Here is a 26,291-nt window from a genome sequence, read left to right as displayed (position 1 = left end):
AGTGAAATGCAAATTATAACCAAATGAGGTAACCTTATGCAAGAATTAACAATACTAATATTGATAAAGGTATGGAGCAATAGGAACTCTCATACACTACTAAGGGAATGAGTTTAAATTAGTAAAACACTTTGAAAAAGTGTGGCATTGTCTTGGAAAATTGAAGATCCTCATGAATCAACATTTCTATTGCTAACTATATTCTCTTGAGAAATTTGCTGTAAAATGCCATAATAAACATGCAAGAATATCATTCCAGCATTATTGAATTTTTCAAAATTAGAAATGACTTAAATGTCTATTGGTAGTAAAATGGACAATCTGGGTTAAATTCAAACATGGAATACTATACAGCATGAAAATGACCGAAGTATAGCTATATATAATAGCATTGGTGAATTTCACAAATGTAATATTGAATGAAAGAAGCAAGATAGAAAGTTATACATATGGCTTATTTCCATTTATCCAATGTTGAGAAAAAAATATTAAGGCTGAGTATTTAGGTGGATATAAACTAAAGAAAATAAGAGAGTAAAAAGACAAGCCACAGACTGAGAGAAATCTTTGCAAATCACATATCTAATAAAGGCCTGGTATCCAAAATATACAAAGAACTTTTTTTTTTTTTTTTTTAAGGCAGGGTCTCACCTTGTTGCCCAGGCTGGAATGCAATGGTATGATCATAGCTCACTGCAACCTCAAACTCCTGGGCTCAAGCAATCTGCCCACCTTGGCCTCCAAGAGTCCTGGGATAACAAGCTTGAGCCACCATGCCCAGCCCAAAGAACTTAAAACTCCATAAGAAAACAAACAACTCAATTAAAAAATGGACAAATGATCTGAACATATACCTCACCAAAGAGGCAAATATGCATATAAAAATATTGTCATTATTATATGTCATCAAGGAATTGCAAATGTAAACAATAATGAGATACTACTACACACCTGTTGAAATGGCTAAAATCCAAAACACTGGCAACACCAAACGTTAGAGAGAATGTGGAGCAACACAAACTCCCATTCATTGCCCGTGGGAATGGAAAATGGTTTAGCTAGCTTGGAAGACAGTTTAGCAGTTTCTTACAAAACTAAACATAGTCTTGTCATGTAACCTAGCATGTGTATGCCTAGGTTTTTGTCCAAATGAGTTGAAAACTTATGTTCACACAAAAATCTTCATATAGATGTATATAGCAACTTATTCATAGTTGCCAAAATTTGGAAGCAACCAAATGTTCTTTGGTGGGTGAATGGATAAACAAACTGTAGTGTATATTCATATAATGGAATATTATTCAACGATAAAAAGAAATGAGCTATCAATCTATGAAAAGACATAGAGGAACCTTAAATGCACATTGCTAAATGAAAGAAGCCAATCCGAAAAGGGTATGTAACGTATGATCCCAATTACATGACATTCTGGAAATGACAAAACTATGGAGACAATGAAACTATCCGTGGTTGCCAGGGGCTGAGTGAGAGGAGAGAGAGATGAATAGGCAGAGCACAGGCGATTTTGGAGGCAGCAAAACAGTTCTCCATGATACTGTAATGGTGGAACATGTCAATATGCATATATTAAAACCCATAGAATATACAACACAAAAAGTAAAGCCTAATATAAACTTCAGTTAATGGTAGTATGTTGATATTGGCTCATCAATTATAACCATTGTACGATAGTAAGGCAAGATGTGAACCTAGGGGAACTGTGTGGATGTGTGTCTGAAGGGATATATGGGAACTCTCTGTATTTTCTGCAAACCCAAAACTGCTCTAAAAATAAAGTCTATTGATTAAAAAAATACAAACAAACAAAAAACTAAGGAAAGACATGGAAATGATTATCATAAAGATCAGAATATTGTTTCCCTGAGTAGGGAGGAATGGAGTTGTGATTAGAGTATCTGTGAGCTTCTGGCACATTGGTACTGTTCAGTTTTGCTGGACTGGTAAAATTTACATAAAGGTTTTCATTTTTCTTTGTGTATACTATATTCATAATGCTAAGAAATGTAATAAGGAGGGAAAGTATGGAAGCAAGCCAAAGGAGAGTGTAAATCGAAGACAAAAATTGGTTTCTTGGAAATTTATGATTATCAGAATAGAGAAATTCAATTTGAAGATTAAATGGATAAGACTGCATATCATTCTGTGATCAAGAAGATAAAGTCAAATGCATACCCCACAATATAGAGCAGAGACATAAAGGCATGGAAAACATGAAAAGAAAGTTAAGAAACATGGATAATTGATGTAGACATTTGAATGTATCTAATAGAGATTTAGAAAGAAGGGACAGTGACAAGAGAGGGGACTGTAATAATAAAATACAAGAAAGATTTCCCTGCAGTGAAACAGGCCAGCTTCTTAAAGTGGAAAGAATGCATTCAGTGTCAAGCAGGGCAGATGAAAGAAGACAATTTTTTCATACCTGAAATTTTATATTTTAGCTTGAGGGCAAAATGAAAGGCATTTTCATACATGTAAAGATTCAAATTTTACTCTTTACCAATCCTATCTTTAAAAGATTCTTACTAGTCTTGTCCAAAAAGTGAAAAAGAAATCCAAAATATGTGATGGGATAGAATTAAATATATGCAAAAAATGATAAAATTTATAGATAAATTTAAATAACTGATTATTTGTAAGGTTTAATGCTATTAATAATTCCTACAAAAGGTGAGACATCATGTTCAAGAGACTTTTTAATAAAGACTATAGATTATTTCAAGTAAACAATGGGTAAAAAGAATATAATTTATTAATCACTGTGAGGTAATCAAAAAGAAATGAATCAATGAAAAACACTAAAGGAAATAAAAAAGAAATGATGATAAATAGTGAACTTAAAATAAAATGGATTGAATACATCCACATATGTCGGTAATCCCAGGAAATGTCAAAGTCTTAGAAAATTTTATAGTATGGTTACTAGGAGATATTAATAAATTAAGATTACTTAGACAGATTGAAAATAAAGAAAGAAAAGCAGAAATGACAGTATTCTACAAGGCAAATAGAGTTGAAGTTGAAAAACTTCAAATGGGAAAAAAGAAGGATATTTTGTATCAATATTAGTTTTAACCCACTGGAAAGACAATAGCCCTTTTACAAGGGACAAGGAAGCATCAATGTGTATAAAACAAAAACTGTTAGTACAAGTGACATCTGTATGGGAGAATTCAACTTTCAGAAATTGAGAGATCAAGTAAAGAGCAAGTAACAAAAATTATAATTGAAAAAATTTAAATATCAAAATCAGTGAACTTTTACAGTAGTGACATATACATCAAAATAAATGAACTTTTAAAATGATGACATAGACTTTTGTATCTTGCCCACAGAAACTATCTTCCATGTCAATTGTTTTCATATTTATTGATATGAGGTTATACATGGATTTTATTGGTAATTTTTATTTTCCTTTTTGGATTTCTTATATTGTTTCACATTATTTTCTCTTTATTGTTTAATCATATTTGCCTAAGATTTGTCTATTTTACTGATTTTATTTTTAACTTGGGCTTTTGGTTTAATTAATCAAATCTTTCATATCTTTTTTATGTCATTAATTTCTGCTTTTAATTTTCATTGGTTTTATTCTTACACTTACTTATGGTTTATTTGGCTTTTTCCCCTAGTTTCATTAGTTCAGTGCTTAGTTTATTTTCAATCTTTTGTGTTTTCTAATGTTTGCATAAAATAAATCAATTTATTTTGAAAGTGGCTTTAGCTTCTTACCATAGGTTTTGTCATGTAGTATTTTATTGTTCATTTAAAAATAGTCTGTAGTATCAGTTGTTTTCTTTTTTAACCAAACAGTTATTTAGAAGTATGTTTTTAAATTCGAAGTGTTAAAAATACATAATATGGCTACTAAACTCTCTCAATTCAGCTCTTCCCTGGCCAAATCTGATGCTACCTTATTCCAGAAAAGTGTTGGATTTTTCGTAGGGAGACTTTAGCAGGTTAAGCATTAAACAATTAAATTATATTTTTAATAATTAGGATGTTTTACTCACTTTGTCTTTTATTTTTTTTAGTCTTACTGCTCTGATCCAAACCTTGTGTTAGATTTGAAGAACCTCATTGTACTTTTTGCTGACACACTTCAGGTATGTTACTTCTGTTTAAATATACTCATCTAGATCAGTATTTCATTAGCTCTAAATTGTTTTATTGTCTACTTAAACTTGGATAAGTATCTTTCAGTTTTTAGTTGTGTTTATTCTTTTCCTACATCTAGATTTTTTTTTATCTCTTTATAGCATTTCCTGGGCTTCCCCTGACCCTTTATGTTTTCATAAATAGTTCTTACTCCCTTTTTTCTTTCAAGTCAAATCAATTGAACCACTTACTGCACTTACTAATTTTTAAAATGTTCTTAATTCAGATATGGTGCCTGGGTGATTTTGTAGTTTCTTTACCTACTATCTCAAATAATGATGGTTGATTTGAACCACATATTATATCTAGTAAAATAACATTAGAAGTGGGTGAGATTGGTAGCATTTTCACTTTTTCTCTCTTCTTTGAAGGCTGCTATAAGTAGTAAGAATTATCGGAGAATTTGTAGGGAGGGCTTACCTGATGATACACCCAGTGTACTGACTGGCTTAGGTATTTTGCTATGTATCTTTTAATCCTTGAGAGATAAACACCAGGTATGAGGTGTGAATGAAAGATTCTACCATGTTGGTTTCATTTAAATTACTATCCAAAGAACAAAATGTCTGTCAGTGCCTAATCTCTCTTATGTTGCTTAAAAAAATCACCTTAGAAAATGAAGCTATTTTCTTATTTTGTTCCAGGTGTATGGTTTTCCTGTAAACCAGCTTTTTGACATGCTACTAGAAATCAGAGACCAGTATAGTGAAACTCTGCTAAAGAAGTGGGCAGGTATTTTCAGGTGAGAAATTATCTGTAGTCATATGTATGTTCATGTGCATTGCTGTACACACATTTATTTATGAACAAGGTTTTTCAGATGTAGTAGACAACAAGTATATGTGGCTTGTATTTTCAAGCTACTCCATGTTATGATCCAGAATTCAAGAGAATTGTGATAAGGTCCAAAATGATGCTCCTGAAATATCCAATCCTTGTGTATTAGTGTTTACTATGTTGGGGAGTCCCTAAACCCTATTTTGGCATTTTTGTTTCCTTGGTTATATGTCAAGATTCCTTGGTTCATACCATCCAGATCATCTTGCATCTTCTTATTTGCTTTTTTGATTTTCTCTTGGAGGTTCATGCCTAGTTTACAACTCATTAATAGTAAGTGGCATTTGAGCCCTTACAAATAATTTGGGCTTTTGGGAAGCCTTTTTTGAGGACTCACTCATGTTATTCCTCATTATCTTCCTTCTCTACACACAGAGAAGGGGCCTATTACAGTCCAGTGTTTGAAGCCCATTATTTAAGTAGTTCTTGCAATATACATGCAATAAGAGAGTTATTCTGTTACATCTCCGTTCAAAAATGTCTCCTTGAACTGTTTTCTTGGTACATACTCCATGTCAACTCATTTTAAATTCTTCTCTTTTTTAAACCTTTATTCCTTTACTTTAAGTGATTTTCCTGCCGATTGCAAGACCCATTCCACCATCAGCTTATCCTGTTTTCAAGTTCTTGTAGATTTACGATATTACGTTCTTTTAACTTTACTCTTCACAGTTTATGAACATACCCTCCATTATCAATTCATCTGTATATTAATATAAATATTAATGTTCCTAAAACCCAGATTTATCTAATGTTATAATGATCTTTAGGGAAGGGTTATCTCTACAGGAAGTTTGAAAATTAATAACATGGTATATCCATAGATGTAGATGCTTTGGATCTGACGCCTTCAGTGAGTCTCTGTTTTAATTTTGGTTGTGTAGTCCCCGCTTTTAGAGAATACCCAATCTAGTTAAGGAGGGAGAACTACAGATGAAAAAAATCATGATTAACATAGAGCAGCAGATGATATAAATGAATATAGTTTAGATTTATTATTGAAGTTATTTTTCCTATTTGCCCATTTTTTAAAAATTTATTTTACTGAGGTAAAATAAATAATTTACCATCTTTATCATTTTTAAGTGTATGGTTCAGTGGTAATAAATACAACTTATATTATTTTTGTTTCCCTTCATCCTGCCTCCCCTCCCCATCATTTGCCAATTTTGAAAGTTAGATGGAAGGTCTAGTACAGGGTTACTGTTACTTCTCACTTGCTTTAACATTTTTTTGTCTCATTTGTAAATTTCAAATATTAGGAGTTCATATTTATAATTATATTCCATTTGTTTCAGAGTGTAGGTTTCTTCCTGTCTTTTTTAAAAGACAGCCTTACCCAAAACCAAATAGCTGTGTTGTGGATTTAAGGTCTGGGAAACATTCATTTTGGGTTGCGGTATATATACAATTATTGGAGTTCATCAGAAAATTATTTTAATTAACCACCACTCACTGCCTTCCTTCCTTTCTTCCATTTTATTTATAGAAACATACTTGATTCTGACAACTACAGTCCCATACCAGTAACAAGTGAAGAGATGTATAAAAAGGTGGTAGGACAATTCCCATTCCAAGATACAGAGCTGGAAAAGGTAAGGAGTGCTTTAAAATAAACTTCTTTGGTTTTGGTATCCTCTAAAAGCTTTCATTGGATCAATTTCATTGAAAGCATTACCTTCAATTCAGTGGGTTAGCACTCTAAAACACCTTCAGAGGACTCTTTCTGGGGCTTAGAGGAACAGAATTTCCTGATTAGGAAATCAGTAGATGGCTTTAGGTCCCCATTACCTCTGAAATGTTTAGAGGATTACTGGGGATATTCCAATTTGGTTTACACTTTGAAATACTTGCTTTTATTACACTCTTAAGACATTTTCTCCCAAAACATACCGTAAAATTTACTCTTTGTGGTATATAATTCTGCTGGTTTTGACAATGTATTGAGTCATGTATCTACTACCACAGTAATGATACAGAACAGTTCTGTCATACCCTCATGCTGCCCCTTTTTAATCAACCCCTCTCCTAACCCCAGCCCCTAGAGACCACCAATCTGTTCTCTATCTACTTTAACCTTTTTCAGAATGACATATAAATGGAACCATACAGTATGTAACCTTGAGACTGACTTCTTTGACTCAGCAAAATGCTTTTGAGATTCATCTAAGTTGGTGCATGTGTCAATAGTTCATTCCTTTTTATAGCTGAGTGTATACTACAATTTTTTTATCCTTTTACATGATGAAGGACATTTGGGTTATTGTTTTATTTAAATGTATATCTTACTCTTTTTAGTATTAGAAAACTTTTAGGGACATTTTCTTAAATTTGAGGTTGTTAAGTAGATAGTTCACAGTGTGGAGAATGTTCTTTTTGCAATTTAAATAATTTATAAATATTTTCAGTATTTGTTGTTTTGTGACTTGATTTCATTAATTCTTGCATTTACAGCAACCATTTCCCAAAAAGTTTCCTTTCTCTGAATTTGTGCCAAAAGTTTACAACCAAATTAAAGAATTTATCTACGCCTGTCTGAAGTTTTCAGAAGATCTTCATCTAAGGTATAATATGAAATAGTGGAAATGCAACCAATGCTAAGATTGTGACTCTATATACATAAATATTCTGAAAAACTTTTGATATTCCCTTCAGCTTTGATTTTGACAGTCTTAATATTAGCTCTTCCCTGGATGGCACTGCTATATTTATGTAGTCATAATATAAGGGAAAGTTGGTAACTTTTGAATAATCTTAAAAATTCATATTGTCCATCCTATTCTCTGCTATTTTCTTTACAGTAAGATTTGCACTTTAATCCTTTCTATTAAAGAGAATTCACTAGGAAATTGTAGTTTGACATACTAATTTTAATATTCTACTTGATGAAATTTTAAGGCCAGAAGAGGAGTAGCAGATACAATTGTTTGGAAACATTATTGCTCTACATGTGTGTATATGCTTCTGTATGACTAGACTGTAGGCTGCTTTGTTTCTTTATTCATTTATTGGTTTATTCATTATATACTATAGCTAATCTATTATTTGTCAGATGCTGCTTGGTACTGAAGACATTAAGACATTTAGATGCTGACAATATGATCCCTGTCTTCTAGGAGTACCTAGTCTAATTGAGGAACTACACAATTAGTGATAAGTACTGATGTATACAGCAGCAACATAGGAGCCAAGCCAAACACAAATTGAGGATGTTAGAAAAGGCTTTTAGTAGGATAGGACATTTTGTCTTTTGTTCAACACAATATCCCCTGTACCCAGCTCAGTAAATTTTTTAAAAAAATGAGTGAATGTGTGAATGAATGGAAAATGTGGTATGCCAGGCTACCTTGAAAATAAACATAATTAGAAAATAGTTTGAGTCACTTCTTTGATAGCTATTATTACTAAGGAAAAAAATGAAACATACAGTTTGTATAATTAATCTGTCCTTTTCTCTAAAAATGAGATTGGTTTCATAGAAATGTTCTCTTGAAAATGAGATTATCTTTGGAAGTTACAAACCAAAACTCCCCCCATGCAGGGTTTCCATCTCCCTCCCTTTTTGTCCCCATCCCACTGATCAAATGACCACATATCAGAGAATGGTCTCTGAGCATTCTTAGGTATGTTACTGTAGATAAATTATTATAAGTTCATTACAAAATGACTTTTTCTATCTTCTTTTGGAGGAAAGGTAACATAGAAAAGGAATAATGTTAGATGCCCTTTTCTTGCCTGGATATATTAAGTTTTTGCCTGAAAACTCCCTTTGACATGTTTCATGTTAACAAATTAAATATTCAACTCAAGGAGGTTTTACAGCTGCATTTTACTCATTGGTTGCCATTTATCTTATATCCTGGAGTACATTTACATTATAACCTGGAGTGACAGAGATCACTTTGTCAATCATAGCTGTCTTACGGTGGGGGTTAATATTGGATATGAAACAATACATATAAAAACAATTAGTTCTCTTAAACACAAGGCTCTCAAAAGAGAAATTACTGGACTGAGATTTTTATGTAGCTTTAAGGATAATTACGTTCTTAAATCAAACTTTCATTTCTTTCCTATAAGAATTTTCTCTTTATAAATATTGAAAAAATATGTAATGACATGAATTCTGAAGACACAAAACTCTTTCCTTTTGAAACAAATATTTTTAAAAATAACAAATAAATGGCATTCATATGGTAAAATAATGCTCTATCATTTGTACTGGACCTTAAAAAACCAGAATATATATATATATATATATATATACACACACACATATATATGTATATACACAGAGAGAGAGAGTTTTTTTTACATTATAAAATTAGGTCTTTGTAAAGAATTTAGACTATATAGAATAGCACAAAGAAGAAAGATTTAAAAGACCCAAAACTCTACCACACAGTAATAACACTTTATATATGGAGATTTTTTTTCTTCTAATCTTTCTTCCATGTGAATACATGCATACACATGGCACTTTTTTTTAAACAAATTACTGTGAGATACTTCTGTTTCTGTCTATAGCATAGAGTGTTGCTTCCTCTCTAATAACGAGGAAAAGAAAACAGATAAGCTACAAAATTAAATCTTTTCTGGAACCCATCAGAGAGCCAAAATTACAAGGCAACTATGTAGGCTGACACCCAGGATGGGACTGGTTCCTCCAAGGAGAGGCAGGATGCACAGACTCCCCCACTCGTGGCAGAAGAAGGGAGAAACACCATAGAATTAAGAAAGGGAGAATCAACTAAAGTCTTAATGAATTGCTAACAGCTTTGTGTGAACGAGCATGACTATATAGAATTCCCTAGTTGGGAGTCCCAGACCCAGGGGAAAATTACACTCACTCATATGAGCTTTTCCATTGACCTTCACTGGGTGTGCAAGAGAAAGTTTGAATGCTGGGTGGGAGATCAGAGAGATCCACAGATGATGTCACAGGCATTGGAGAAAGGGATCAGCCACTGCCATGGGAAAGGCATGAAGTTCTACTTCACCCCTGTTTGAACCCTTCACTCATACAGAACAAAAACTTTGTGGCACTGGGGAAATGGCAGAAAACTCTGCCTCTATGCAGAGCAGAGAAAAAGAACCATTTTACTGCAGGAAGGATTGAAGAAAAAGAAACTTTCTACCCTGGGAGAAGAAGGGCAGGAAATAATCGTGTATCTGGGATCTTATACCAAAACTATTAGAGGTCTTCTACCACTGGGAGAAGGGCAGAAAACTCCTGTACTAGACCCACTATGGATACAAAGCAGAGTTTGGCCATCACTGGAAGGAGGAGCAGGGATGTTGCTCAAGCTCCAACCCTGAGCACCAGGCACACAGGGATACCTAAGACTGAGGATGGCCAGGACCAAAGAGAAAAAACCTTGATTCCCACTAACAGCTTAGCAAAAACTGAGTGACAAGTGGCAGCATTCTACCGCTGGATGATGGCCAAGAATGGAGAAAGAGAGATCCCTTCTGTGTTGGAGGCATACAGGTATAACTGAGAGCTGTGGATGGTACAGAAACATTCTGAAAAACCCTCTGGGATTCTAGTACCATATTAGACTCATTCTATCATTAGAGGAATTTGAAATCTATGAGGCATTGAGGGTAACCATAGCAAAAACAAAACCCAAACCCAGCTCAACTCCTGCTTATATTGATTCATCTCCCACATGAATGGCCCAGTACAAGGAGAGGTTTGGTGATTTCCAAGCACAAATATTGTTTACCTCAGCCTCTATTGTTTTATATAAGATGTCCAACCTTTAGTCAAAAATATGAGACATGCAAAAAAGCGATTAAAAATAACTCATTGTCAGGCAACAATGATATTAACAGAACCAGACTCAGAGATGACCAGATGGTTAGAACTATCACTTAGGGACTTTGAAATACCACGTGCTTGAAAATATAGGAAGTTTTAGCAGACAGATGGAAATTATAGGAAAGAGTCAAATAGAAATGCTTGAAATAAGAAACAGTTTTAGAAATGAACAGTTCCTTTGAGGGGCTCACTAGTAGAATTGATGTAGCTGAGGGAAAGAATTAGTGAACTTGAAGATAGGTCAATAGAAGTTACCCAAACTGACACAGAAAGAGAAAAAAAGGTAAAAGAAATAGAGCAAAGTGCCCAAGATCTGTGGCTGCAGTTGTGAACAGTAGATTTAAGAAGGAGAAGACCAAGAAAACAAGGAAGAACGAATATTTTAAGAGATAATGTCTGAGAGTATTCCTAAAATAATGAAAGATATCAAATAAGAAATTCAAGATTTTTAGAACCCAATTCAGATAAACAATAGTAGCAACAACAAACAAATGAAAAATTTTTTTTTTTTAATTTTTCTTTTCTCAAGTATCACGGTGAATTACACAAACAAAAGTACTTAAAGACATCATATTCAAATTGGTGAAAATGAAAGATAAAGAGAATGTTTAGAAGGCATTCATAAAAACAAACATTACATGCAGACATAATGATAAGATTTACAGTAGACTTCTTCTCTGAATTTATATAAACCAGAGATAATGGAGTAAAATCCTTGAAGTACTCAAAGAAAAAAGAAATCAAGCCAGAATTTTATAGACAGCAAAATAATTTTCAAAAATGAAGGCAACATAGTTTTTTTCCAGCAAACAAAAACTGAGAGAATTTGTTACTTTTTGTGGCACACAATAAATACTATTTTCTGCTGCTGCTGCTGCTGCTGCTGCTATTATTATTTTGTTGTTATTCCTATAAGTACCATTGGCACCCTGATGGTTTACCAGAATAATTCTGCTACCTATGATGAGTGATTCTTAACACTTCTTTTTTAGCTCGACTGAAGTTGATGACATGATTCGTAAGTCAACAAACCTGTTGTTAACCAGGACTCTGAGCAACTCTCTACAGAATGTCATTAAAAGGAAGAATATTGGACTTACTGAGGTAAAGCTCCTCTTAATGAAGGCAGCCAAGCCAATATGTGAACAGATATATCCTAAGTTGTAGGCCTTATGTGTGAATTAATTATAACTTTCTACATGTTCTATCATGCTTTTCTTGATAGGCTCCTAATGGTAAAAGTACAAAATGAAATCTGTTCTTTTCTTTGGTCACCTTGGAAAAAATCTATTATTTTTTTTAAAAAGTCACTTTCCTCCCACTTCTTTCATTGTTTTCACCAGCTTAAGTGGTTTTCCTTTCTGAAGTTGTTGGAATTTGTATTACTTACCACTGATTGTATAAAAAACATTTTCATTGGAGAATATAGTCAAAGCAGGTTCCTATCCAAATAAATGGATATATCCAAATAAATGTTTATATACAACATAGAATATGAAACCACATTTTGCCTGCATTAATTATTGATGCCAGGGATACTGGCACTCATAGTTCTTGATTGGTGTCAGACTCAGCTTTTGTTTTTGAGATATCTTATGTGTATGGATGCTAAATTACTCTTTATCAGCATCTAATCAGTTTGACAAAAGGACTAGGGATTTGGGATTGAGGAAACGTGAGAAAGGCAATCTTCATATTTCTGAGGAAGTTTATGCACGCTCATAAAGAGAGGAAGGACATTGTACATATGTTGAGAATAGTATCTTAGCAAACTGAAGATTTGACCCATTGATGTGTATTCTTAAAATTTAGAAAGAAGTAAAGTTTTTTTTTGTCTTGGAAATCCAGGGCTGCCTAATAGCAATCAACCTGTCATTCACTGGAAGTTATAGTGCCAAAAGAGCAAACTTAGAAGAATTTTTTTTCACAGGGAAAGGGAAAGGCTGTTGGCCATTTGTTTTACCTATAGAGGTGGCATAGTTTGAAAGTCAGTTGCTCTAGGAAAAATTAACGTTTTCAAATGTACACTGTCAAAGATTATGGTGACCTATATTTTGAAAGGATCACATTGACCATGGTATTGAGAATAAACTGTAGGGTGGAAACAGGGAGACCAGTTAGGGGGTTATGACAATAATCCAGTGAGATTTGATAGAAGCCTGAGTGGTAGCCATGGACAATGATAAGATTTTAAGTGTAGAGCCAGTATGTTTTCCTGATGATTGATTGTAGAAGAAGAAAGAAAGTGAGAAGTTGAAGATAATTCCAAGATTTTTTGACTTAAGCAACTAAAAGGCTGTATATACCATGAACTATGATGGAAAATACTTTAGAGCTAAATTTGGGGTGGGGGACGATTAGGAATTCAATATTAGACATATTCAATTTATAGTATTTATTAGGCATACAAGCAGAGATATTGAATAAACAGTTGTACATAGGAATTTAGAGTTTGGGAGAGAGGTTTGGCCTGGAGATAAAAATATGGAAGCACATAAATAATACTTATAACCACACAATTGGGTAATATCACTAAGGGTGTAAAAAAGATTCATTTATTATAAGAGGAGAGGAGAGGGGAGGAGAGGGAAGAAGAGGAGAGAAGAAGATGAAGGACTAAACTCTTGGGCACTCTAATATTAAGAAGTCAGGAGAGAAGAGGAACTAGCAAAGGAAATACGGAAAGAACCACCAGGGAAGTAGGAAAAAAAACAAAAACAGGAGAGGATAGTGTCCTGGAAGCCAAATAGAGAAAATATATGAAGAAGGAGGGAGTGATCAACTATGACAAATACTGCGGATAGGTAAGATGAAGATTAAGAATTACCATTGGATTTAGCAACTTGGAGTAAGTTGTGACCTTGATGAGAGTACTTTTAATATTTATGTAATTTAAATATGAAATGTCCAATTTCAAATCAAAAATGTAGTTTATTCTATCTCAAACAAGATGCAGTACAATTAATCAAAGTATGTGTCTAAATTATTGACATAGTTTTGCCATCTTAATGGTAGCCTGTTTATGCTAGCAACGAAGAAGCCTGGAGAGCGAGTAGCAATGAAATTGTGAAAGGTCTTTTCCGCAACTTGTTGAGAATTGAATATTTTTCCTTGCAAGAAGTGGTCCAAAGCCTGGAAGAAGTGGTAGTCAGTTGGGTCAAGGCCTGGTGAATACAGTAGATGATGACAGAAAGTTTCCAAGTGCAGCTTCTGTAGTTGGAGTAGTGTTGTTTGTGTGACATGTGGTCCAGTGTTATCTCACAAGAGGGTTGGCCAGCCTCTCTTGACCAATCTTGGCTGCTTAATCACAAGCATCCTCATCATTTTGTCCAAGTGGTTGCAGTGGACATCTGCTGTAATCAATTGACCAGGTTTCATGAAGCTGTAGTGGATAATATTAGCGCTGAACCACCAAGCAGATACCATTAGCTTTTTTTGATGGATATTTGGTTTTGGACTGCATTTCGGCACTTCATCTTTATCCAGCCATTGTACCAAAAACGTGCAATTATCGAAAATAGTCTATTTTGCATCACACGTAACAATACAGTGTAGAAATGATTTGCCTTTATGTTGTGACAGCAAAGAAAGGCAAGCTTCAAGACAATTTCTCTTTGACACTCGTTTAATTCATGTGGAACCCATCTATCCAGCTTCTTTACCTTGCTGATTTGTTTCAAATGGTCCAATGTTATTGGAATAGTAACATCAAACCTTGCTGCTAATTCATGCATAGGTTGAGATGGATTCGCTTCCACTACCGCTTTCGGCTTATCATCATCCACCTTAGTCTCAGGTCAGTCACATGGCTCATTTTCAAGATTAAAATCACAAGAATGGAACTTCTCAAACCATCAACATACTGTGCATTCATTAGCCACATCCTTTCCAAACACTTTGTTTATATTTCGAGTTGTCTACACTGCACTGGTTCCACGGTGGAACTCATATTCGAAAATAACATGAATTTTTGACTTAAACATGGTTTCACAAAAATTGCTGTTAAAAAAAAAAAGAAAGGTAATCACAAGCCAAAAAGTGCATTTGAAAGACTGAGGATGTATCTTCACAATAAAAATAAAACAAGAAATGTCAAAGTGAAATCTCAGAGATATTAACTGTCAAACTTAGTACTTAAGGAAATCAGACATTTCATACTTAACAAAATGGTGGTGGGAAACTTCTGATGGAGTAGGTTTGAAAGAGAATGGGTCCTGTAGAGAAGAATTTCAAATAATTTATATAGATAGATACTACCTTCTCTGAAGATGAGTGTAAGCTTAGTGACTTGGTTCCAAAAAGTAGAGTGTGGAAGGAGGGAAAAAGTAACTTTGCAGTGAGGAAACCTGACAAATGCTAGTTCCGTCAAATGATCAATGTTAAACATTATCAGTGACAAATTATGTTGGTAGCGTATACCTTTGATGTGATTTGATGAGAGAGCAATTTGCCTCTGTGGTCTCCCTCCCAAAACTCACAACTTCAGTCTAACCATGAGAAAAACATTAACCAAACACAAATTGAAAGACATTCTATAACATACCTGACCAGTACTCCTTAACACTGTTAGTGTCATCAAAAAGGAGAGTCTGAGAAACTGTCACAGACCAGAGGAGGCTGAGGAGATATGATGAGTAAATGTAATATGGTATCTTGGATGGGGTCCTGAAGTAGATAAAGAACATTAGGGGAAAACTAGTGAAATATAAATAAAGTGTGACGTTCAGTTAGTAATGTGCCATTGTTGGTTCCTTAGTTGTGGCAAGTTATGGTACCATGTACCATATGTATATACTGTATACCATAGTAACATGAGATGTTAACAGTAGGAGAAGCTGGATGAGTATATGGGAACTCTTAGCAACTTTTTATCAATATAAATATAAAAATATCCTAAAATCAAGAGTTTATATAAATAAAAAAAATTAAAGAATGGGAAGAGAGGAATTGGAGATAGAAAATATAAGACAGCTTTTCTGGAGAATTTTGTTACAAAGAAAAGGAAGGAAATGGGGTGGTAACTGGCAGGGGAAGTGGGTTAAGACAAGGTTTTTAGTTTTATTTTTTAATGGGAGAAATAACAGCATGTTATTTAGGATGGAAATGATACAGTGGAGAGCAAAAAAACTGATGCACTTTCTCCTAGAAAGTGCAAAATCTCTGGAGTACTGTTATTGCATAGAGAGTTTGGGATCTAATACACAATTAAAGCCACTGGTGTTGGGTAGCGTCAAGTTTGCCTCTGGTAAGAGATAAGAATCAGAGTATATGGATGCAAATGTAGTGGTTGGAATATGTTATGGTGGCAGGCTCCAAAGGCTCAATTTTCCCAGTGAAAGCAAGGTCTTTAGCTGAAAGCGGGGATGGGACAGCAAGTGTGGGAGTTGAAGGAGAAAGATGTGATGTAGTCCTCTGAGGGCATGGGAAAGAAAATTGATTTGTGCTAGATAATGTGATTATTTGGTAGCATTTAATGCCCATTCTTTACTAGTTGATTTGAATTAAAGTGAGACTAGCCAGCATGATTGCGTATTTCCTTAAACCATATTTAGCTGGAAGCTATAATAAATTAGTTCATACCAAAACTAGTTCTCAGGCATTGAGTATATACTTTATTATTTGTATTAGTATTTATATTTAGCTATTTGTAATATATTTATGATTTCTTTGGTATAACATTAGTATTATTATCCCAATTTTCAGATGAAAGATAGTGAATAATTTTGCTTAAGGCCAATCAGTAAGTAGTTTGAAATAAAATTTGAGATAAGTTTGGAAATGTTTTCTTTTAAAATAAGATTTCAAATAAGCTTTAAAATTAGATTTTTGAAAAATTCTTGGGCCAGGTGAAGTGGCTTATGCCAGTAATCCTAGCACTTTTGGGAGGCCAAGGCAGGAGAATCACTTGAGGCCAGGAGTTCAAGACCATCCTAAGCAAGAGTGAGACCCCATCTCTACAAAATGGAAAAATCAGCCAGGCATGGTGGCACATGCCTGTAGCCCAGCTACTTGGGAGGCTGAGGCAAGAGGGTCGCTTAAGCCCAGGAGTTTGAGGTTGAGCTATGATGACACTACTGTATTTGCCTGGCTGACAGAGCAAGACCCTGTCTCGAAAAAATTCAAATTCTAATCTTTGCTGTTTTCATACTATGTTAATTTTAAAATATCAGTGTACAGAGAGAAAGGAAATAAACCAGTTTATTAGTCTCAGAATACAAGAGAGTTAGCTACTTTGAATGAAAGTTTTAACATGAATCAAAGGAAATTCTACTTCTTTGTGAACAGTGTGTTGAAAGAAAGCCTTAAGATATAAATAGGATTAAAAAGAATTTGTATAATATAGATAGAGCACAATTATATCTTTACTTTAAATTCCTTCTAAAATGTCATTTCCTTAAAGAAGCCTTTTTGGACCATCTTATCTCAAAATAGCTGAGACCTGTCATCACCATGTAGCTCCTCAGCCTCGCTTCTGTTCACAGTGCTTATTATAGTATAAATATTATACTATATGTTTATATGTATGTGTTTACCATAATCTTTTTGAGGCCAGAGACTTTGTCTCTCCTGGGTACAATTGTGGATTGCTATATCCCAATCCCTTGGCACGTAGGAGGTTCTTAATTGATGAAAGAAAGAAGAAAGAAAGAAACAAAGTAGGCAGGTTAGTTCTTGGGGTAAAATTTAAAGTAGTTCAGAATTCCTGTTAGTTATACTATATTGGGTATATATGTTTTTATGATCATAATGGTGCCCCAGGAGACCTGAAGAAATGACCAAGGCTTTGCATTCATTCTTTGTTTTTGTATAATTTAAATTGATGACTATATTATTATTTATTAATATCTCCCACATACTACTTACCTCCACTCCCTGTTATTATCAGTTATGATATTGTTCACAGTGTTAAAATGTTTTATACTTAAGTCTTGTCAAATATAAGTTTCGTACTAGACCTTGGAATTTAGAACTAGTAGTTCCATGTATTTTGGTATTTTAGGTATTTATTCATAGAGATGTTATAAAATGAATAGTTTACACAGTTTTTTCTACCCTGACTGGGGCAAAATGGAGATCAAATCCCTTAATGTCTTGGGGATAGCTCATTTATGTGACTGAGAACCAATGCTAATATTTAGTTCTTTGTCATCTTGCAAATATAACAGTTGAGAGGCACTGATGGTGTGGATAGGAGTGTGACTTCTCGTTTTCTTGCTTTGAATTAGTCCTTTTGAAGCTTAATTGTATTGAATTTTCTTCTTTTGGAAAAATGCTAATAGCAGTTCCGGTAATAATATAAGCAGATGTGTACACCTCAAAAGTAATTTATAGTTGAGAATGGAAATCTCTTCTTGGAATTTAGGTCTTAGTTTTGACCTTTGGAAGATGATGACATTTTCTTTTCTGGAGTTTGTCAAGAATAGAACATCTGTCATTATGGTTCAGGTTTCACAGGGGTGTTTGGAGCAGGTTTGAAGGAGAAATGACCTCCACAGTGTATTCTGTGCCTTTCTCAATAGATTCTGTCTGATGTGGGGAAGGAGAGACAGAAAAATTTTCTAATTCTTAATGGTTTTTAACTTAAGTGATTTCTTTTGTTTAGTTGTGAGAGGTGGTTGTTTGCTTTATAGTATTTTTTTTTTTTTGGACGGTTCTCATAGAACTTTATATAAGAGATAAAAAATATCTGATCTGTTGTAGTTTAATGTCCTTGAAACTATGTTCAGGACAGTTTGGATTGCTCCAGTGGTATAATTTATAAGAAGATTGGGAAGTAAGGGTTAAAAATATCATCAAAGGAGTTCAAATTCTGATGGAAGGTGATATCTGAAATTGTTTTATTTCATCCTTAAGTTCAAAATTACTCCCCCAATTCTGGTTTTACATTTGTAAATGCCCTTGTAAGGATTTTGGTAGCTGTCATTCAAGAGTAGAGATCACTTAGACCTCCTTAATAGACAATATTCCCTCTGAAAATGACATGGTATCTACTGTAATCCTAGAGTGTTTTAATAGTCTATTCTATGCTCAGCAATGAAACATTTCAAAAGTGACTGACAGCCAATTGATGTAATTCATGTTGATCTTTTGTGTTGACAGATCTCTAAAAAGTCATGGGAAATTACTACTGTACCCAGTGAAGCCGCCTCCTTTTTTTTTCTTTAACTGCCAATATCCTGCAAAACAGGACAATTTTCTCTTTGACTGCCACTGTTTTTTATTTCAATAACATGACACGATTCCTCCTTATTATTAGGATTTCTTTTGATAGACTGAATGTGTTCCCTATAGGTAATGCTAATTTTAAAATAGAAATTTTTCAGTTCTCCAAATTAACCCTCTTAATTTTCTGACTTCCACATCAAGACAACCTTGCCAGTAGCCACATTCCCACTCACGAAGAAGAATGATTTTATTTAGACAATTTAAATGATTTTAGTTCTCATTTGAAGGAGAAAATGATAAAAGGAAGAAGGTGATGAATTGCTTATTTTGTTGAATATTTTTCCCTAGAGCACTCTAAAGTTAAAATGTTGATGTTTTGGATAATTTTATAGGAGACAGTAATCTTGTATCCAAAACTCAAAGTCTCCAAATTTGAACTGTTACTAAAGCATTATCATTATGAGTTGACATATATTGTTTGAGAATGAACTGTGTGCTTTAACCCTATGTTGCGGAGTTGGTTAAGAATATGGTTTCTGATTATAGTCTTATTTGTATTTTTTATTAATATTCCACAGCATGATACAATGATTCTTCTGAAGTATAATCCCAACCTTTAAATTTGTTTTTAAATATCATTGTTTGTAAACACGTGTAGTACCTTCTTTCATCTTTAGTTCCAATTTCTCCTTTGTGTCATCTACCCACCGTCTTCCTGCTCACTGTCTCACTAGAGTAAAAGAAGACCTACGTTTGTCCATAACCTTATACACCACAAGTCTGCCTACCTGCCACAACCCTGCCACCAGACATATTCTTGTGTAAATGAAAAGTTAAAGATGTAGAAAAGAGAGACAAAAAACAATTCCATTCTGTTTCCTTTACATATTTCTTTTATACTCTGGGGAATATGAGTAGTTTCATAGTTAAGAAATAAGTAGTAGGTACCATTTTTTTTTCTCTTTTGCTTTTCTATAGTGTGTAGAATCAAATATGGAAAGGTCTAGTTGATGGCAGAGCCAGAATTTGATATTTCAGCCTAATGTACACAAACTTGCAGCACTACAGGGCTGCCATCTTATGCTCATGCTAGAAAGCACTGGAAGAAGTCATTTAGATGAGTCCAAAATTTGAAGTTAGATGACTTTGATTTGAGTATTAGTTTCATTTGGGTTATATGATCTAGAGAAAATCACTTCATTTTCATTTCTGTAATGATAAAATGGAAGTTATAATTATGTCCGTTTAACCCCTTCTCCAGGTTTATGGGAAGACAGTGTAAGAAAATGAATTGTGAAGTTCTTTACAAACGTTTATTATATACAGACAATAATAGTTATTCTTCCTTATCCTCCTCCTCAACTAATTTATAGAAGATAACTTTTTATCTTACCAGTAACGTCTTTTTTTAAGGATCTCTTCTGTATGAGAAAAGGAAAATAGTGTTAACAACAGAATATTTATTTATTTAAACATACTTAGGGGGTACAAATGGTTTTTTGTTCCACAGATGGATTGTATAGTGGAGAAGTCTAGGCTTTTAGTGTAGCCGTCACCTTAATAGTGTACATTGTACCCAATAGGTAATTTTTCATCCCGCACCACCCTTCCTCTTCTGAGTCTCCGCTGTTCATTATGTTGCTCTGTATGAGTGCATATCCATTGCTTATAAGTGAGAACATGCAGTGTTTGGTTTTTTGTTCCTAGGTTACTTCACTTGGGATAATGGCCTCCAGTTCCATCCAAGAACAACAAATATTTAATCCTCACAGTAACTCTGTGGGTTAGAAATTATTATTAACATTTTACAGATACAGAAACAGGCTTAGAAAAGTTAAGAAACTTTCCCAAGACCAGTAATTTATAATTGGTTAAGTTCCTGGTTTCTGTGACTTCCATGCCTATGTTCTTTCTTCCTTAAACTAACGTAGTTTGTTAATAAGCTGAAATCTATTCTATTAATAACATCTCTCTGTTCATCATGTCTAATTTTGAAACTTCTTGTTGCCATTTAAGTTGTTCTTTTCATGGGAGTTCATTTATTTAATTCATTTGGCAATTATTTATTGGGAGGCATTGTGTGAAACACTAGCAATTTTTGTTCTTAGTCTAGTCTTTTTTAAATAGAAGAAAACATGTTTAAAATAGAGTGAGAAATGTTCCCATAATAGGGGAAAATACAAAATGTTTTGAGATGCCAGGAAAGTTTCAGGTAAGGGAGTAACAGCTAAACCCATGCTTTACCATACCTGTTGCAGAATATGGATGGCCTTTGCCATCATGCCTTTCATTTGCCTTTTACCAGCAGATTCATATTGAGCCATTCATCCTGGATTGAACAGTCAAATGACTTTTACATGTGCTTGTTATTTCCAGCTGGTCCAGATTATTATCAATACGACACACTTGGAGAAATCCTGTAAGTACTTGGAGGAATTCATCACCAATATCACTAATGTGCTTCCAGAGACAGTTCACACCACCAAGCTCTATGGAACCACAACTTTTAAGGTGAGAGCCCCTAGAGTACTGCAGAACTGCTTCTGGTGTGCATACTATGAGGCACTCTATTGAACATGGCTTTGTTTCCGCAGGATGATTTATAACATGCTCTTGAGAATAAGTACTTACCATGGTTTTTGTTTCCCTTCTCTATTTTCTTAGAAAAACAAATATCAGTACTAGTTTTGGGGTGTTTAAACTAAAAAACAAAATAAAACAAAAAATACACTACAACTGTGTCCTCTAAACTGTTCTCTATATTTTGTACATGAAAATCACCATTTCCTAAGTTGACCCTCATCACAGTCAAGAGTTCTTAAGTATGATCTAGATAATTGTGGTTATGGCTGACATCAATATTAGTTAACACTTCCTACTTAGCTATCCCCTCCTCTCTGTATCCTGTGACCAATTTTTTAGTCTTACTTTTTAGTGAGGACTTTCTGTCCCTTGCTATTAGAGGTAGCAATTTTATGATAATCCCACAAGGATGCAGCATTAATTTTGGTCTGGTATTGGATCAAATGGGGAAAAATGACATTCTTGTAGAGCGAAAGGATAGATAGTAGATGAGTTTCTGAAGGGTAAATGCCTTAACTTAGAAGAGCCTTAATAAACTTAAACTTTATATTGCCATGTGAATTTTAAATGGGTATTAAGCAGAAAAAGCAACAGGGCAACATTTCAAATATTAAAAAGATAGATCTAACTTATATGGTTTGAGTTTTTGTTTATGTTGTTGTTTTGAATGTTTTAGTTCTGAAACATACTCTGTGTCACCCTTTTGAAAACTGGAAGTTGATGTTAATTAAATATACAGTTGGAGGGTTGAAACCATGATTTATGTCCCTCAGTGTCTACTTTTGCCAATCCTTTTGTCCCCTTTCTCTATATTTTGGTACTTTCTTTTGAGAGTAGGCATAAGAGAGGAAATCCAATTTGATTCATACTCCTGTTGTACTTGAGAGGTAAAAATTGTTGGTATGACTTAACTATTTTTCTGTTGTGAGAAAAAAATACAATATTGGACCACAAAATATTCTTTTTGTACCTATGTGATTAGGCCATCTGCTAGACTGAGTTACACATTTATTAAGTGACCATAGATTATTTGTTTTAAATTATCAATAAAATTGCTTAAAACATAATTTATTATATATCATGCTATGTTTATAACTTCCAAATTTCTCAATAATGTATAATTATATTAATAATGAGACTCTTTCAGTGGGGTAAAGAATTATTTAATAAAGAGGCACTGAGAATGAGTGCAAAAATATAATAAGAGCTTTAGGAGCTTCAGAATAACTAGGCACTTAATAGGGATTATAGTTACTCTTAAATACTAGAATTATGGAGCATGGGCAATGACTTTATCAAAAACTTTTTCTGATTTTCTAATTGCTTTTCTATAAAATCCAAAATTTCTCCAGAAAAGAAAATGTGGAAGGGACTATATTTCAGTGTTAAGTAGATAATAGGGAGTTAGGGAATTAGAATGTGAAGTTCATTTATTCTTTTCTATCATATGGTAACTATCTACTGATATTCTTTTCCTGAACCCTTCTCAGTTTTTTTTCTTTCAATGGCTTTTCAATTCACATTCAGAAATCCTCCCAAAGGATGGCTTGTGTATTTTGTTGTTGCTCCAGTGTGAAAAATGCTGAGGGAAAATTAAAGGCAGACAGGAAGCCATAGGGTTGAACAGCCAGTTAAATACTTAGTAAAGGAGAAGTTCTGGAGACCACTAAAGGTCATGTTGACAGTGCTTATTGGAAACACTGATTGCCTAAAACACATTGAAAGTTTATTTTTACCAGGACTGTTTCAGACTAGCTAACTCAGAACTCAATATAAACATGGCAATTATAACAGCTACATGTTGTATATTTTCCTAAGCTACTGTTTTCAGAAAACTTTCCTTGGCAGATGGAAACCTTTATGCTGGAAAGGGGGCAAAATGAATCAAAAGGTCTTCAAGGTATTTTCTTGCAGAGTTCCCTCTTGTTTCTGCCATATGTGACATAATCAAGCTGGCATTCTTAGATTTCCTTATTCATAAGATTTTCCTTATTCTCTTACAAAAGAGAATAAAGGTGTTTATTAATTTACTCCATCACAAATATTGCTTACGTATCTACTATGTGACGTATCTAAGATTTTGGCAGATTCTCGAGGGGAGAGAGAGAGAGAGAGAGAGAGAGAGAGAGAGAGAGAGAGAGAGAGAGAGAGTACTTAGTCCCTGGACTTAGAGTTTATGATCTGCAGGAAAAACAGACACTATACTAGAATAATACATCAAATATATTCAATCTCTCACTGTTTAACAAGTTTTTATGAAGCATATTAGGCATTGCTATAGGCCTGAAAAAAATAGATGAGTCTCCTGACTTTACTGAGCTTATATTCTAATGAACTGATAGATGATAAACTAACAAAAAAATCTAACATAATGTCAGGTAATGGTGGGAACTAGGAAAAAAATAAATGACCAAAATGAAATGTGAAAATGAATCATTTGGATTTCTATAGATAAACATTCCTATCAAAGGGAACAGTATGGTGGTAGGTACTTGTATGTTCAAGGAATAGCATGGGGGTTCAGTCTGGCAGTGATGTATCTATCACTGGTGGTGGGGGTGGTAAGAGATGAACTAGTCAGGGGTCAGATGATTTCTGGCCTTGTAGACCATAACAAATACTTTAGATTTTTTTGAAAGGGGATGTGAAGTCATCGGAAGATTGAGGGTCCCGGTGATAATCGGATTTATCCTTTAATGGGTAATAGTGGTTGTCATGTGGAAAATAAATACACTGTAAATCAGTAAAAGTATAAAAGAAAAGAGTCCAATTGGGAGGCTATTATAGTAGTCCAGGTCAGAGCTAATGGTCACTTGGACCAGAGTGCTAAGAAATATTTTTGAAGGTCAAGATGGCAGGTCTTACTGTTGGATTGAGTATGGGGTTTTATGAGAAAGAGAGGAGTTAAGGACAAGTCCAAGACTTTTGAACTGAGAAAACTGGATGAATATGGTACTATTTACTGAGATGGGAAACACTGGGAGAATAATACATTTAGGGAGCAGGAGTAGAATCAAGACTTCTGTTTTTGACATACAAAGCTTGAGATATTTAGTTATCATCTTCATAGAGATATTAAGTTGGCAGGGCAAAATTGTAGGAGACAAAAATTTAGAATTCATCAGTGTAAAGATGATATTTAATGCCATAGGACTTGCTTTCTTCTGGGAATTGAGTATAAATAGAAAAATGGTGTGAGGCTAGAGCTTCCTGGGACTTCAGCCTTGACAGATTCAAAAGAGAAAATTCCATAGAGGATGAGGTTCCAGTTTTGGTACCTCCAAGGATGACTTCCCAAATAAGGGACAAGTTGGAATGGGTCTTGGGACTAGCAGAGGTTTCCAGGCAGAGAAAGGATGGGGAGGGAGGGAGGGACATTTTAACTGCATGTACAAAGATGAAATGATAAAAGAAAGCCAGACATGTTCAGGGTAGATAGAGTAAGGATGGCAGTGAGATATAGAAGTAGGTAAATGCCAACCTCTGAAGCACTTTGTTTTGTATTGATAGACAATTTGGATTTTATTCTAAAGTCTTTGAAAGACTTTAAGCAAGGGATATTGCATTTTAAAGAAGAAACATTCTGCTTTGCCTAATTAAAAGGAAGGAAGGAATGAAAGGAAGGAAATAAGGAAAGGAAGGAAGAACTGAAAGAAGGAAGATTGAAAAGAAGGAAGGAAAGGAGAAGAAAAAAGGAAGGAGTAAATCACAATTACTCAAAATTCAGAATGAGAAGAAGTTAAATACCTAGAAGACTTTGTGTAACTCTGTGCTAATACATTTGAAGATCTCTAGGGAAATATATTACTAAAAGTGACTCAAAAAGATTGTAAAACCCAAATTGATTAATAACCATGAAAGAAATGAAAGCATTGTCAAAGACTTTAAAATAGGGCAAGGTCCAGAAGATTTCTTTTAGGCCTTTAAGAAGTAGATAATTGCTGTATAACTTAAATTATTTCAGATTATAGAGAAAAGTAAAGTATCTCATTTATTTTTTTCAAAATTAGCATAAAATGATTTAAAACACAGAGAAACCACACTAAATTATCTGAACAACTAAAGGTAAATATTGATGTAAAAATCATACACATAAAATAAACAAAATCTAGAAGTACATACAAAAAAATGAGGGATTAAAATAAAGTTAGGAATGCAAGGATGATTAGTATTAGAAAATTATATAAAATTATTCACTACAAGATCCAAGGAGAAAAAATGTATGAGTATTTTGAAAATTACTAAAGAGTTATTTTATATGTTAACATCTAATCCAGCTAATATTTCTTAGAAAACCCTTCTATCAGTAAGTGACAAACCCAGGAGTCAGAAAATCAGAATGGATAGGATTGAACTGAATGACACTATCAATCAACTGGATCTTATTGACAGTTATAGAAGATTTCATCCAACAACAGCAGAGTACACATTCTTCTCAAGCTCATACAGAACATTCATGAAGACATACCATGTTCTGGACAATTAAACACCCCTTAACAAATTTTAAAGAAATAGAAATCATATAAAAATTGCTCTTAGACCATATGGAATTAAACTAGAAATCATAACAGAAAGTTAGCTAGAAAATCCCACATTATTTGGAGATTAAACAACCTATTTCAAAATAAACATGAACCAAGAAAAAAGTCTCAAGAGAAATTAAAAACTATTTTGAACTAAATGAAAATGAAAACACAACTTA

At 33.8% G+C, this 26,291-nt stretch overlaps 1 protein-coding gene across 1 annotated transcript in view; it reads left to right on the top strand.

Annotated features, from left to right (window-relative positions):
• EXOC6B (exocyst complex component 6B) overlaps positions 1-26,291 on the top strand; it is a 544,417-nt gene that overhangs the window by 298,627 nt on the left and 219,499 nt on the right. Inside the window, exons 12-17 of the mRNA XM_045549850.1 lie at positions 4,056-4,127; positions 4,824-4,921; positions 6,506-6,611; positions 7,471-7,580; positions 11,833-11,944; positions 21,383-21,517. Of these exons, the coding sequence (XP_045405806.1) occupies positions 4,056-4,127; positions 4,824-4,921; positions 6,506-6,611; positions 7,471-7,580; positions 11,833-11,944; positions 21,383-21,517 (633 nt within the window). The remainder of the gene's footprint in view (positions 1-4,055; positions 4,128-4,823; positions 4,922-6,505; positions 6,612-7,470; positions 7,581-11,832; positions 11,945-21,382; positions 21,518-26,291) is intronic.

The sequence above is a fragment of the Lemur catta genome, chromosome 4 (assembly GCF_020740605.2).
Source record: "Lemur catta isolate mLemCat1 chromosome 4, mLemCat1.pri, whole genome shotgun sequence".
NCBI lineage: Eukaryota > Metazoa > Chordata > Mammalia > Primates > Lemuridae > Lemur > Lemur catta.
This window is presented reverse-complemented; position numbering and strand designations above follow the sequence as displayed.